The 15832-nt window shown below is 34.1% G+C and overlaps 2 protein-coding genes across 2 annotated transcripts in view; both read left to right on the top strand.

Moving 5' to 3' along the window:
• Positions 1-2861, top strand: part of LOC140447677 (uncharacterized) — a 665708-nt gene extending 662847 nt beyond the window's left edge. Inside the window, exon 4 of the mRNA XM_072540472.1 lies at positions 2277-2861. Within this exon, the coding sequence (XP_072396573.1) occupies positions 2277-2809 (533 nt within the window). The 3' untranslated portion in view covers positions 2810-2861. The remainder of the gene's footprint in view (positions 1-2276) is intronic.
• A 4046-nt stretch (positions 2862-6907) lies between these two features.
• Positions 6908-11313, top strand: LOC140448887 (52 kDa repressor of the inhibitor of the protein kinase-like). Its single transcript, XM_072542012.1, has 6 exons — positions 6908-6997; positions 7214-7708; positions 7759-7903; positions 7961-8161; positions 8900-9056; positions 9107-11313. Exons 2-6 carry the CDS (start codon positions 7500-7502, stop codon positions 11311-11313), a joined length of 2919 nt encoding a protein of 972 aa, XP_072398113.1. The 5' UTR covers positions 6908-6997; positions 7214-7499.
• The last annotated feature ends 4519 nt before the right edge of the window (positions 11314-15832 follow it).

The raw sequence follows: 15832 nt of genomic DNA, 5'->3' as shown, positions 1-15832 counted from the left end.
ATATTTAATTTGTGTTAAAGTCTTAACATATTCCCAATAATTCCTCATTATTCTGTTACAATTATTAAGAAAACACGAAAATGTATTGTAGTATATTTATTAATCTAATTTATTGTCTTTATTTATTATGAAAGGTTCTACATTTATAACACTTACAAGTTATTAAAGTCTTTATTACGATATTCACTAATTTATTTCACAATATTTATTTATATTTATTTACGGCTTATAATTTAAACTCGTTATTCAAAACTAGTACTAGAACTAACTGTTTTCAACAAAATTTCCTCCTTAAATATAAAATACAGGTAATCGAGAATCCCTTCGAATTCTGACGGCGACTCTCGAAAAGTCAGGTTGGCAAACAGGTTTTTCACCTGAGCGGCGAACTTACTAGAATAGAATAGAATTAGAAATAATATGTTTACAGTTAAATATGAATCATAATTTTATCGTAACAATATTCTATTATTTTGATGTATCTCTAAATAAAACGTGTTTTTTGTCTCGTTCAGACTCCCGCTACAATCAGGTGGCTTCTTTGGTATCCAAAACACTGGGGTATTATTTTAACGCTAACGCTCCCCTTGTCAATATAAAAAACTATCATTTTTACGACCACAACTGCCAACCGCGTCGCTAATTCGTTACAAAAAATAAGTTTTTTCTGTACCTAGAACTGGGTCAACTATATTTATTTGTTCATTATCGGAACTTGTAAAGAAGCCATAAATCTTTTAGTTTTATTGTTTTTATGCAGTTTCTTCGAATGCATAAAAAAGTGGTTTTTTAGAATCCACCGTTTGGGACATGTAAATTTCGTTATAAAACGTTAAAAATTCGTTACAACGGTTGAACGATTGGCGGTTATTTTTATCTATAAAAGCTTGAATCAAAGCGGCATTCAGAGACTTCGTGCTCGGCCCTAGTGCCAAACAGTTAACACTCAAGACTTCGTTCGCGGCCATTGTGTCAGTAGTTAATAATTCAAGACTTCTCTCTCAGACTTCGTATTCAATCCTCAAGTAGGATGGTTTTTACACGCGCTCTACGTAAACCTTACCTTCGTATACATAGGTAGCAGAAAAATAAATAGTGTAAGTTGAATACAACTACAATCTTTGTAAACTAGAGTGTAACGTAAAATAAAGTGCCATTAAATACAACAAAGCATTATTATTACCAGTTCGACGCAGAAATTGTTTTCAACGAGGGATTATTTAATCCAAGTCCACCTACTTAGCCGGTTCTAACGTCTGGCCCGCTTCTTGTGTTGTAGAAAGGAGAGGATTTACAACAATTTGAGTGTAAATTGTTTGATTTTTATGTGAAACTTGAAACTTTATGCAGTAAGCTTATGTACGCTTGTTGATTATTAAGTATTTGTAATGCAAGCATCGAGTCTTTGATACCTATAATATCTTTGTCAGAATTACTACACAACTCCCTAAATTCTAAAAGCTAAGGCCTAAAAGCTTCATTTCACGATGTAGGAGCACGTTGTATTACTCAGTTCATGGGGTTCTTTCTATGTCTAACCTCAAAATCAACCACAATCTCAAAAAAAATGTTTGAAGCATTCAAAAGCACATGTATTAGATTTTGATACTTCCTCTCAAAAATATGGCTTAGCCATATAATACGAAAAACGAAAAGTATCTCTCTAATGTGATATGTGAGGTAATAACGATAACTAACTGAAACCACAAATTTTAAAAACAATATTTATTTAATACAATTCAGGACGCATTTCGACATCACTGTCATCATCAGCTTTATAAAACAGAGAAAATAAATGGATTGACAACGCCATAGGGAACATCCCAAACCAGACAATTATTATTTAAAACGAAAGGTTGGGACCGGAGCTAGTCTCTGTACTAGAGATATGAGAGATATTAGGGATACTAGAGATCTGATGATGACGGTGATGTCGAAACTCGTCCTGGATTTTATTAAATAAATATTGTTTTTTTTTTTTCAATTTGTGGTTTCACTTAGAGATAAGTAATCGTTATTAACAAATAATTGCTGGGAACACATATTATCAAACCGTGCTAAAAAGATCCATGAGTTTAATATTTTCAGAATGGGAAATGTCATTACTCTTTGGAACCGCAGCAGAAATAAATATATACGCATTTTTTAATTATTTTTCGTTTTTGTTATTAGTTATTTACTTGTCAAATACGAAGTAAACTAATTAAAAAAACTGAAATCTCCCCTATATTCACTTTTAATATTAATATTTTAATTTTATTTTTTTTCTGTTGCAGTATTCTTCGAACCGACAGATTCAGCTATAGCAGACCTACCATTCAAGTCAACACATTCAAAGGCAATAAAATTCATAACACCAAATATAAACGAACTTTATGTAATAGCAAATTTGTTAAACATTCCTTACACGAAATCTTCTAGTTTAGAAGATATAGCTAATTTAACAGAAAGAGTTGTGAATTATGTAGACAATGTCATTGTTACAATGGGTCATCAAGGAATAGTTATTGGAAGAAAGGGCTTAGCAACTGATTCATTCCAACAAAAGTTAACAAACAAAAAATTCGGAGCTAGACATTACCCTACAAAAGAAATCACCCATTTAGTAAACGTTAGTGGAGCGGGTGATTGCTTTGCAAGTGGATTTATATGTGCATTAGTGTCTGAGAAATCCGAAGAAATATGTATATCTGTAGGATTTGCAGCTGCTAAATTAGCGCTATTTAGTGAATCTGCCGTTCCAAAATCGATGTTCGATGCTTCCCACGAGTCATGGAGTGTCCCAGCTAAATATACTACAATAATATAATTAATTTTCATTATATCGATAACATTTGAATAAAGGATGTACTAAAATAAAATCGTAATATTCAGTTTATTTTTTTAAGTTTGTAAAAAGAAATATATGATAGTTCTCACAATAAAGAACAAGCTATTTTAAAACATAATTTAAAATAAAAATTATAAAAAAAATTATACAATTTTACATATAGTTTTTACTTCATGGTAAGTTTTTTTTTTTCGATGACTGGAAGAACTTTAGTGACCGTTTATACCAAAGATGGCAGGACCATGCACACCGGAGCGTTTCTAGATAATATGAGTCAGCATTAATTCATTTCTTAAAATTTGGTCGAGATGTTCAACCTCACTGCTTATTTTAAACAGTTACAGATATCAACTATATTCTAAAACACCTCACTGTCAAATCAAATGATAAACCCTGGATAGAAGTAAAACAAATGTTCCACATAATCTCACTCTCGCAGATCCCTCGTACCCTAGAATTGATTTGCTTCTAGCTGGTGACATCTATAGCGAATTATTGACTGATAGATTCATACTTCTATAGGAAAAAATCTTCCCATTCTTCAAAATACCCACTTAGGCTATGTTATTTCTGGTACACTTCCCCCTCATGTCTTTCATCGGAGTTCAAACTTGGCTATTTCTCTGTCAAATGTTTTTCTCTTTGCACAATCCGAATCCAAATAGAATAATTTAGACAAATTGATTCAACAATTTCTCTAAATTGAAGAAGTTCCCCACGTTAGTAAATTAACCCCCGATGATGAATTAGCTGAACAAATATTTAATAAAACCACACTTATTTTACCTTCAGGTCGTTTTCTGTGGAAGTATATCTTCCACTTGTCTGCGAAAATGCTTATAAAAAATTGGTGAATATTTTAAAATAGCTCTATAAGAGGTTAATCAATTTAGAAAATAGGTTCTTGTCAAAAAAATGAAAATACATACGCTCATTATAAGTCTTTCATTAGTGAGTATCTTCTTCTAGAGCATGCTAGAATAGTGCCTCTCTCTCTCTCTCTCTCTCTCTCTCTCTCTCTGACATAGGAAATTAGAAAATTAATATTTCCTCCCGCATCACTGTGTATTGAAGGAAGAATCCTTAACAACAAAACTTAGATCTCGATGGTTCAATGAAAGCCTCTAGTGGTTTCTCGCTTAATGATATCCTACTCAAATGTCCTACCCTTCAAATGGAATTTTTTGACATTTTGCTACGCTTTAGATTATATTCTTTTGTTTTCACAACGGATATATAAATTATATAAATATTCCTTATATATATATATAATATATAATATATAATATATAATATATAATATATAATATATAATATATAATATATAATATATAATATATAATATATAATATATAATATATAATATATAATATATAATATATAATATATAATATATAATATATAATATATAATATATAATATATAATATATAATATATAATATATAATATATAATATATAATATTCCTTTGTTTTCACAACGGATATATAAAAGATGTTCAGACAGGTTAAAATTAATATTGATCAAACTTTTCTGGAACTGCTAACAGTCACATATGGAACTAAAAGCGCCATAGTGATGCTCTTCAAAATAGTTTCTAAACTGATGACATTCTCTACTTCGCTAATGATGAACAAAGTCTCCTCAAAGCTCATAAAGAAATATCTAGTTTGCTAGGACCAGCATGTATTTCTCTACATAAATGATGTTCTAACTCGGACTGATTTCTAAAAAATATTTCTTCTCTTTCTTCGAACTCTTCTAATGTCATATCTCCATATAATTGCTCTAAGGTTTAATCCTTTATTGACACTTTCTCAATTTCTCTTCCAGATTTCACCCTAAAGAAAAGAACTCATATACCAAGACAGAAGTACTGTCAATGATTTCCCAAATATTTGACCCTCATGGTCTTATTAATCCAGTTATAGTTGTCAATAAGCTCATAATACAAAAAAATCTGGATTTGCAAAATCAGTTGGAACGATACCATTATACCAATGGTACCATTGATACCAGTGGCTAAGTTTTTGTTAGCAGTCTCTCTCATTTTAAGGACTTGTATAGCTAAGTATATACATCTAAGTATACCTAGATATGTCTTTTTAAGTCAAGAAATCACTGGCGTTGAGATTCACTCTTTCTCGGATGCAAGTTTAAAGGCTTATGGAGCTTGTATCTACTTACGTGTGATTATAAATCAGAACAGGTATCTTGTTCCCCTCTAGCATCTAAGAGTCCGCTAAAGCACTTGACCCTCACAAGATTGGAATTCATGGATGCGCTATTGTGTAGTAAACTCACAGCAAAGATTACCGACATTGTTAAAAAAATTAGCTCGATTAGATTCTACAAATATGTAGTCGGATTTAGAAATTGTTTTCGCTTGGCTTCGTTTACATCTTTCTAGTTGGATCCAATTTGTAACAGGTAGGGTTGCACAAATTCTAGACAATTTTCCTAACGCTCACTGGAGGTTCGTACCGTCTAAAGAGAATCCTGCCGACATACTCTCCCAAAGAATGCTACCCACTGAAATATTAAACTCTTCCTTATGGTTTCATGGTCCTCCATTTTTTAATCAATTTCAATTGGATTTATGGAAACACAACCCAAAAATAAGTGTCGTTTATCCCTAAATCCCTTTTTGATTGAAAATGAAATGCTCCGGGTGTGAGGCCGCCTTGGAAACTCAGAAGTTACATTCGATCAAAGATATCCCCTTGCCCTTCCCTCAAAAAAACGTGTAGTCCGTCTCATCCTCCACAGATAACATGTCAGACTCTGTTACTCAGGTCCTCAAAGTACTCTGCCCCAAATTCGTCTAAAATATTGGCCTTTGAATAGACTACGAGAAGTAAAAAAAGTCACCAAAGTATGGTTTGTTTTAAGTTCCGTGCCAAACCAGCTACCTAGATTATGGCAGATTTTCCAAAAGAACGTTTAAACTCCTCTCGAGTGTTCACTCATGTCAGATTAGATTTCCTCCGCAAGGCTCCTTTAATAAAATCCTATATTGTTCTTTCGGTTGCCTGTTGCCTCGAGCTGTTCATATTGAAGTCGTTTCCTGCACCTATAAATTCTCTATAAATTTTTAAATGAAAATGAAACCTCCCGCTCTATTAAATAATTTTCAGCCTCGTTCCACATTCGCTGGAAAACTATAGTTCCTCTAGCCCCTTATAGTGGTGCTATAAAGGGCGCAAAACATCATATGCGTAGGCTTCTGGGCAATATTAAGCTTACGTTCGAATAATTCGCCACAGTTCTCGTTCAAATTAAAGCTGTGCTTAATTCAAGGGCTCTTTGCTCTCTTTCAAATTATCTCTCTGATTTTATTTACCTTACTCCTTTACACTTCTTAATTGGACAATATCTTACCTCATTCCCGAAAATAGACTCAATTTATGGTAGCATATGTCCAAACTCCAATAATTGTTTTGAAAAAAATGGTAAGTCGACTACTTGAACAGCCTTCAAAATCGTCCTAAATGGTTTCTCCCGCCTAAGAACATAGAACCCAATGATCTCGTCTTGTGGATTGAAGACAAAACTCCTCCTATTTATTGGGTATTAACAAGAGTGATTGAGGTCTTTCCCGGAAAAGATGGCCAAGTGAGCCAAATTAAACAAATTCTGTTGTAAGCCACAGAACATCAGTCAAATTTAAATCCACATTTACACACATCGAAGATGAGGACATACAAATATGTTCTTGTCGTCTTTTGTTTATCCTATAGATATTTACATTCCTCGTGGATATACCGATTATAATGAACACACTTGCGCTTTGCGCTTGTCTTGTCAGCCACTCTATATTCATCACACCAGAAACAGTACCATGACTCTTTCTTTTAAACTCGATTTTGGTTTTGCTGAGCTATGAGATTGTGTACTAAATAAATCTCTGGTAACTTCTTGTGCTTTCGCATTAACCCATTAACGCCTACGGGTCCCATATGGGGACACAAAACCGCCCTATATTTATTAGCGTGTACTAACTGACAAATTTAATTTGAAAGCCACTGACTGAGAACTAATCGTTCAAAATGCTCATTGGATGCGCTTGACAAGATCAGTTGCTTGTTGTACTCGCGAGTGAGAGGTTGTGCTATTTTTTATTGGACAGATTATTTTCGACGACGAAAATATGGACATCCCGTTACGGTAAGTTAAATTATGTGGATCTTATTTATTTTATTGTATATCTAGGCGATCGATTTTATTTAAAAAACGTATTTTCGCAATACTGTTTGTTGATTTTCTAAATATATGGTTCTAGTTTTTCATAATTTCCTCGTAAACGTCACTGTCACCATATGGGACCAGTAGGCGTACTACGGACAATATGTATTAACCTATAGTTTTATACGATAATTTTAGTTTCAGAGGAATAACTCTTCAAGAAGCGTTAGATATCGCCTACTAATCTGATAACGAAGTCACTGATATATACATACAGCCACCTGACTGTCAGGATCTGACCGATTAGGATTCAGGGGATGAAGATGAGGGTGGAACTGTTGAAAATTTGAGTAGTCGTCAACTGTTAGCTCTAGCTGAAGTTGTATTTTCAAATGGTACGAGAGTGGAGGACACATCTGAAGATTTAGCAAATGAGCAATTACATACTGTGGTACAAAGTGACGCTAAAGCAAATTTAGTACTGATGGTATTCCATGGTATTCTTTATGTGAGGTGGATGGACAATAATGTGGTAACAGAGGCCAGTACGTGTTTTGGGGTTACTCCAGTGAAATCTGTAGAGAGATTTTCAAGGAAAAATAAAAGAAACGTACCTATACCACGTCCGGATGTAATTTCCAAATACAATAAAAACATGGAAGGCACCGATCTGATGGATGCAAATGTATCTTGGTATGTAAAGTATATTGATTATAATAATATAATAACATACATTGTTTTAGTTATCGTATTGGTGTAAGATCAAAAAAGTGGTACTGGTCAATATTCACATATCTTATTGATGTATCTATACAAAATGCTTGGATTCTCTACCGCAAAAGTGGCAGAAATATCAGCCAGTTGGAGTTTAGGCGAAGTATTGCTCAGGTAATGTTATAATTTACTACATATTTACGTAGTCTTACATGTTACTGGGATTTTTAGACATATTTGGCAAAGTACAAAACGACAACTAAAGGTCCAGGTCGAATGCCTAAAGCTGCTGGAAGTAACAGCCGTGTTGGAGACGATGTCAGATTTGATGGGTTAAACCATTACGTAGTAGTAGTGCCAGAAGGAAAAAGAAGAAGATGTGCCGGGTTCAATTGTATAAGCAAAGGGCGTACAATGTGTATCAAGTGCGATGTTGGTTTATGTCAGGGACGTATTTATGGGGGGGGTTTAGGGGGTTCAAACCCCCTCCTTGCAGTCCATGCAAAACTATTACTTTTAATCCAATATTACATGTATAAAAAATAAAAATAAATTAATGAGTCAGCGCACGGATGCTGTCGGTCCGCAGTAGCAGCGTAGATACAGATAAACTAATACCTATTAGAATTAGAACGCTATTAGTAGTTATATCACCGTACACCTATTCCAAATAGTAGGTTCACTCTTTTGATCTCGGCTCTTGCCGAAAGATTTTTTTTCCGGTAGTCATAAATGATATTGAACGCTCCGCAAATACATTGAACGGTGCCTGAACGATAGAAATTTAGAGAGGACTGACCGGTGAGAATTTGGTAGGTACGGGGCGTGAGACGACGGGGGCAGGTAAACCGGCGCTAAATCGAGAGTGACCCAACTTATTTTATCACTGAACGGTGGTTATATATGAGTCGCAGTCTAGTGCTGTCTGTCTAGTGCCAGTCTTGTTTGTCGGCCGGCCGGTGCATATGTGGATTTGTGTATTGTTTTCTATATTTTGTTGCTATCGTACAAGTACAAATCCAGTAAACTGTTGTATTTGTCGAAATTTTTGTGGTGTTTGTGTAAGTATCTACAGTGTCGTTACGTATATATAGATAATATAATAATTATTATTTGGATATTGCTTAATATTAATGTTTTAGTGAAAGAAGTATGAAACGAACTTTACAGCAGTCGCTTTTGGGATTTTTTCCAAAGAAGGGGAAAACTAATGATGAACCGAATCCTCAAAACGATAAAATCCTAACTACGCCGAGTATGGATATTAGTACAGATGGGGATGCTCCAACTCTCTCCACCTCAGATAGAAACAGAGAACCAAGCAATGGTAAGTTACTTTAATTTTAATCTCTCACCATTTTAAAGCATTTTTTTTAGCTGGTCTGGATTCTGGTATGGACTACGATTTTGGTAAATATTTATCAAATAATCCAAAAAATGACGAAGAAAAATTAACAGTTTTAAAAGAAACTTGGACCCCTCCAGAGACTTTTAAGTTCCCCGTCTGTGGTAAAAGAAAACTTTGTTTTCAACGTCATTGGACCCAAAAGAATCCATGGTTAGTATATTCAAATATGTTACAAGGATCATTATGCAAAATGTGCGTTTTATTTGGACAGACCGAAGGTGGTCGCGGTGATCAAAAACTTGGAAGTTTTGTCACAAAACCATTTAATAACTGGAAAAAAGCTCTGGAAAAAATGGAACATCATCGAAATACAAATTATCATAAATATGCTGTTGAACGGGCAAGAAATTTTGTAAGCGTTATGGAAGGTCAAACTCGTGATATTACAGAGTCGTTTAATGAAGAAAATAAAAAAATTGCCCGAGAAAATAGAGAGAGGCTATGTGCCATAGTGGACACAATCTTATTTTGCGGACGGCAGGAATTGCCTTTGAGAGGAAATCAAGACTCTGGTGAAATCGGTATTATAGATCCTCTACATAATGACGGTAATTTTCGTGCACTACTTCGTTTTCGTGCGCAAGCTGGTGATGAAGTACTTAAAAATCACCTTATTTCTCAAAGCAATCATTCTCGGGCTATGTACACATCGTCCGTCATTCAAAATGAAATTATTGATTTGTGTGGAAATGCTGTTCAGGAGCAAATAATAAATAGAGTGAAACAATCAGGTTTCTTTGCTGTACTTGCTGACGAAACTCAAGACATTTCGCGTCACCAACAACTCTCACTTTGCCTTCGGTATGTAGACTGCTCTTCTGGAAAGGCACTTATTCGAGAGGATTTCATTGAATTTATACACGTTGATGAAGTAACAGGATTAGCTCTAGCTACGACAATCATCGATAAACTTAAGTCGTTTGGATTAGATTTGGAGAATTTAGTTGGCCAGGGCTATGATGGTGCGGCTGTGATGAGCGGACGATTTAAAGGAGTAAGAACAATAATCATGGACAAATATCCTCGAGCACTATTCGTACACTGTGTGGCGCACACATTAAACTTAGTTTTGGGTCATTCATGCGAGATCCCTGCAATACGAAACTGCATCGGAACTATTAAAAGTATAATTAACTTCTTTCGGCAATCTGCACTCCGGGATGGACTTTTAAAAAGAACTGCGGACGAGATTGAAGCACCTCATTCAACGCTTATTTCGCTTTGTGAGACACGCTGGACAGAAAAACATACAGCCGTCGAAAGATTTGCTGAGATGTTTCCTGTAGTAAATTCCGTGCTTCAAGAACTTCAAGAATCTGGAAGGGAAATTGCAACCCAAGCTTACCAGTTACAAGTCGCAATGGAAAACAGTCAATTTATAGTTTCACTAACTATTTTAAGGAAGGTTTTCTCCTATACGTCAAGCTTAAACCGAACCCTACAAAAAGTCAATGTAGATTTAACCGACTCTTGCAGTTACGTAAAAACAATAAAAACCACTTTACAGAACCTTCGTAACGAACGTGAATTCTCAAATCTTTTTGAGGAAGCAAAAAAATTAATTTCAGCAGATATAACTGTTCCAAGAGTAAGTAGGAGACAATTGAACCGCAATAATATACCAGGGGACACTGCTGAAGTTTACTATCGGCGAAATATATTTTATCCATTTATACAACATGTAGTGACCGAGCTTGATGCTCGCTTTAAACCTCACGAAGAAGCAATTTCAGGAATTCAGTTACTTCTACCAGATCGCACCCAAAATACTGAGAGAGCAAAGAAATGTATAGCAGGAATCGGAGAAATATTTCTCAGGGAAGTTGAAATAAAACATTTAGTAAGTGAGTATGAGCTTTGGCACAACCACTGGTGCAATCAAGAACAGCCGTCTACTGCACTAGAAGCTATGGACCGATGTGATAAAATTTTTTTTCCAACGGTTAGGAAACTTCTTCAAATTTTAGCAACACTTCCAGTATCTACTGCCACACCTGAACGTACTTTTTCATCACTTAAACGGTTAAAAACTTATCTTAGAAATAGAATGGGAGACGAGAGGCTTACAGGATTAGCTCTCATGAGTATTCATCGGAATGTGACAATAGGTCTAAATTCCTCAGAAATTGTAAATAAGTTAGCTGAAAGAAGGAAGAGAATGAATTTAATTTTGTAAAACGGTATTTTAAGTTTTAATAAAATTTTTAGAAATTTGTTTTTATTACTTTTTTCAAAGGTATTTCAAAACCAAGCCCCGGTTTTACTTAATTTGGAAATTAGGATCCCCCCCCATTAAAAAACTATAAATACGTCCCTGGTTTATGTTTAGAATGTTTTATGAAATTTCACACAAACACTTAATTCAGATAATATTTTGTGTATACCCTGGAACGCCTACAGGGCCCATATGGTGACAGCATGTTTTTTGTGTATTTTGAAATAAAAATTTATTTTTTTCCAAACGTAGGTTAATTTTACACCTTTCTTTATGAAAGTTCAAATAAAAAAATCGTAAATTCAAAAAAATTTTTTTCTCGGCGTTAATGGGTTAATGGCCTGTCAACTTTTTTGGCACTTAGTCCGTTTGCAAAAAAAAAACTTGCACTTAGTCAGTCATATGAACTGTCCCTGTATCACTTTTTTTGTAGCCTTTTTACCAGTTGGTTCAATTTCTGGTTCGGTTACAGGATTTTCTTGAAAATCTTCGGCGATTGTTTCAATGTCTCGTTGTGTCAGACAACTAGGGGCAAAGGCAGCATTCGGAACAGCATTTGGATTGAATGGCCAATGGCCTACCCCAGTTGCTTCAAAAATATTTTTTTGCGTCAATGCGTTTTTCCAAATCGGCGTAAATATTTGGTTATATATAGTTATTATGGTTCGCCCAAAAATTTAACACCTCCTCATCCCAGTAAGATTCGAAACTCCTGAAGACTGATTTATAAAGAAGTTGACGCTCATGAGTGATGTTGGACGGTAGACAAAACAGAATTACATAATTTTTAATTGCAGCTTCGATTCAACGATTCGAATGTCTAAATGAGATAAAGCTCCATCAAAAATTTTAATGCCTGGTAATTCTGCTGTAAGATTATACCATTCTGGCTTAACACATTTGAATTAACAATTTCAACCACAGTATGTATTTTTTATAGTTCTAAAAATAAAGTAATTAAAAGTTAAAATAATATTTTATTATCTGCAAAAAAAATATGATGCATGAGTAGGATTTGATTTCTATTTTTATAAAATGCAAAAATTTAAAGCTTAGCGTTCTATGCACACGACCATGCGACAGTTCTTAAGAAAATATCTAAAATAAATTTTATTGCTCCACTCTTTCCATATTTTAGAAGCTGGAATAGCGGAATAGTGGTACAGTTAAAGAAGTAAAATCTACAAATCTAGTTCCCGAACTCGAACTGTTATTGTTCACTATCACCAAAGAATATAGTATAGAAGAATATAGTAGAATATAGTATATATTATAATGAAGGATGTTTCAGTAATTTTTGAGCGTCGGCCAGAGATATGTAAGATATCTCTGGCGTCGGCAAATGTTGATCACACGTTATGAAAAAGAAGAGAATGACAGTGACAGGTGGATCAAGATTTTAGTACCACTAAAGAGCGCCCATGTCAGCGCTATTATTGCTTCTAAAATATGAAAGAGTGGGGCAACAAATGTAACTTTAGATATTTTTATATGTAGATGCCGCGTGGTCGTAGAATACGATTAAATTTTTGCGTTTTATAAAATTTTTTAAAGAAAATAATAATATTTTTACTTTTAATAAATGAATCTTTTTAGAAATAATATTATGATTCAAATTTTTAATTGAAATATGTACAAATCTACAAATAATATAATTAAAACTCTCTTCTTATAAACTATAAATAAAATTAATTAAAAGTCAATCACCGGGAGATAAAGCTCTAAAAATTGTAAGGTGTTTCGATCAAAAAACAATTTCTGATCTTGTTAGTACCCTAGAATTGCTTTTTAGCACATACACCAAAGAATTATTTTTTAAAATTTGAAAATTCGAAATTGTGAAGTATAATTTCGAATTTTTGAATTAAAAAATAAATAAGTAAGTCTTAAATAACGCCTCACTAGAGCTCAACAAAGGAAGATAAGAAAACGGCAAAAATGGCTGCTGGAACATATACCATAGCAAATACTAAGAAATCCAAATCAGCAACACCCGACGATAAAAAGAGACTTCGGGAGAATACCATCGCCCCCCTCGTAACAGAGTTGCTAAGAAACCAAGGTGCTCTAACGAGCAGACTAAGTCATAAAGCACCCTGACAAAAGTATTTAGAATGGTGGTAGCACACAGACACCATTCTGATACTCAACTAGATCCTGCTTAAGCTAATTTGATCATAAACAAACTGGAGCAAGCACTTGATGAGACTCCTATCTGAGGTCAAAATGAACTTCTGCAGTTCCATAAAACATCGTTTAGCGAAGGGATCATGTGGGTGAACTGTGTTAACGAGTATAAAAAAAATGGACGACTGTGTGAATGTGAAGTGACGAAGTGGTGGAAACTATTGCGGGCCCGTGGGAGGGAGTAAACTTAAATATAATTGTTCCAAATTATATGCACAAGCGCCTCATAGTCCTCACCCGCATCCCCGAAAAAAAACTTGAATAAGAAACTATCAGAACCCGTCTAAAGAGGCAAAATTAAGACCTTAACACAGAAGACTGGCTGGTAAAAAACAAATTGGGAAGCATGTCAAGCAGACCTGGAATATTATTTAGGTAAGAGTTGGGTAAGATTAAAGGGACGATAAGGCATACATTGAACGTAGATGTGACCGCCGTACAATTTCATTGTCATGTCAGCGCTTAAAGATAACTGTCTTTAAGCGCTGTGAGGAATTTGAACAGGAAAGTACCCTAGTGGAATAAAAATCTTGCAAATTAAAGGACAGAAGTCAAAATTGTCTAAAACGTTTGATGAAAAGTTCTGAGAAAATTAAATTTTTGGTTAAAAAATTTTGAAATTTTTTAAAAATGCTTCGTAAATATTTGGACACGAAAACAGTATAATAAAAAGTTATGTGACGGTTTTTCGTAGTGTTGGAACCAATGACGTTGGAACAAACCTATTTTTAATTCAAAGTAAAATATTATTTACATGTAATAAAAAAAAAAAATGAATACTTTGAATATTGTAAATATCGTACCTTTTAAAGTTTTAAAATTAAAAATATAATATATTAAAAATAAAGATTTTGTTGTGAAAAAACAAAAAAAGACAGCTTGCAAATCAATGGCATCGAAATTTGATTACGCGTAGATGCATAAGTTAAATAAATTGCTCCGTTTGTACTCCTTTCCCACTTTCCCCTAACTACATCATTCATGATGGTTTTAAATTTTAAATCGCCCATTTGAACTTTCCTTCATCAGTTGAAATCAGTTCATCATATCACTGTTCCTGTTACTGTTCCCGTTCCCTTGCCCCGATGGCCGATTTATTGATTATTGACTAAAAAATGACATGACAGTGAAAAAGATTCTGTAATTCTTTTTTATATATTATGCTTCTGCGTCGGGTTCAATATTCATTGGCTTAAAGCGTAAAAAAGAAAAGTAGGACGATTTTCACATTTGGTCCCATTGAAGATAGCTACAAAGGAGCTGTGAATTAAATTCACAAAACAAATTTTTGACGTTTGACTGTGTTGTCATGTCTTTATAATGTATATGTTGTAGGCTTCAATTACAAATACAGAAGCTTTCAAAAATACATTTTTATTTTATTATATGAATTATGCAATTTTTTTATTTTTTTATATACAACACGAACGAATAAATACTCGTTTCTTCTCATATAAATTGCAGTTATTATTACAACATTTTTTTGGCATTTGCCTTTGATAATAAGCTAATAGATTTGGCAATCCTCAAACCGCTAGTTGCCAGATTGTTACAGATGGTCACCAGATATCTGTGGAAAGTACCTGAATACTATTCTTATTATTTTTTGAAAGAATTTCTTTTTTACTGTTAGTTTGTTAACGTTCTATTGGATTTTTATTAATTATAAATCACATGCTATTTCCCGATTTATTAAAAAAACATGGCAACACAGTCAAGAACCAACATTTCGTTCTATGAACTTTAATTGACAGCTCAATTATAGCTATCTTCAATGGCACCAAATGTGAAAATCGTCCAAAAATTATTATTAGAGTACTCATTGTACCATGATTAGAGTACATAGTCAGGTCTAATCATCGAGCAAAAAGACAAAAGAGGGAATGTAAAGGTAGTGGGGGCAAAAATATTGTTAGACAGGAACTGCCATCTTGAGAGGCCAAATTAAACAAGGAAAGAGAGTTGTGGCAGATTGACAGTTAACCTCCAGCCACACATGGGTTGACTGTGCTATTGAAGTGAGGGAACGTCGACGGAGAAAAGAAGAGGAGATGAGAGCAGCTGAAGGCTGTCAGAACACGATCACACGACGAGGTGACAACGAAAAGAACTCTTACAGTTTTCTTACTTGTTTTTTAGTATGTAGTTTATTGCTAATAAATCAATAAAACAGTTTAAAGTGTGCCCCGACTACTTTGCTTCCCGCAAATAGGCCACATTGGTGACCCCGAGAAAAAAAACTGTAAGTACAACGATTTATACACAACTATGACAAACACCGACCAAACAATGC

The sequence above is a fragment of the Diabrotica undecimpunctata genome, chromosome 8, assembly GCF_040954645.1.
Source record: "Diabrotica undecimpunctata isolate CICGRU chromosome 8, icDiaUnde3, whole genome shotgun sequence".
Lineage (NCBI taxonomy): Eukaryota > Metazoa > Arthropoda > Insecta > Coleoptera > Chrysomelidae > Diabrotica > Diabrotica undecimpunctata.
This window is presented reverse-complemented; position numbering and strand designations above follow the sequence as displayed.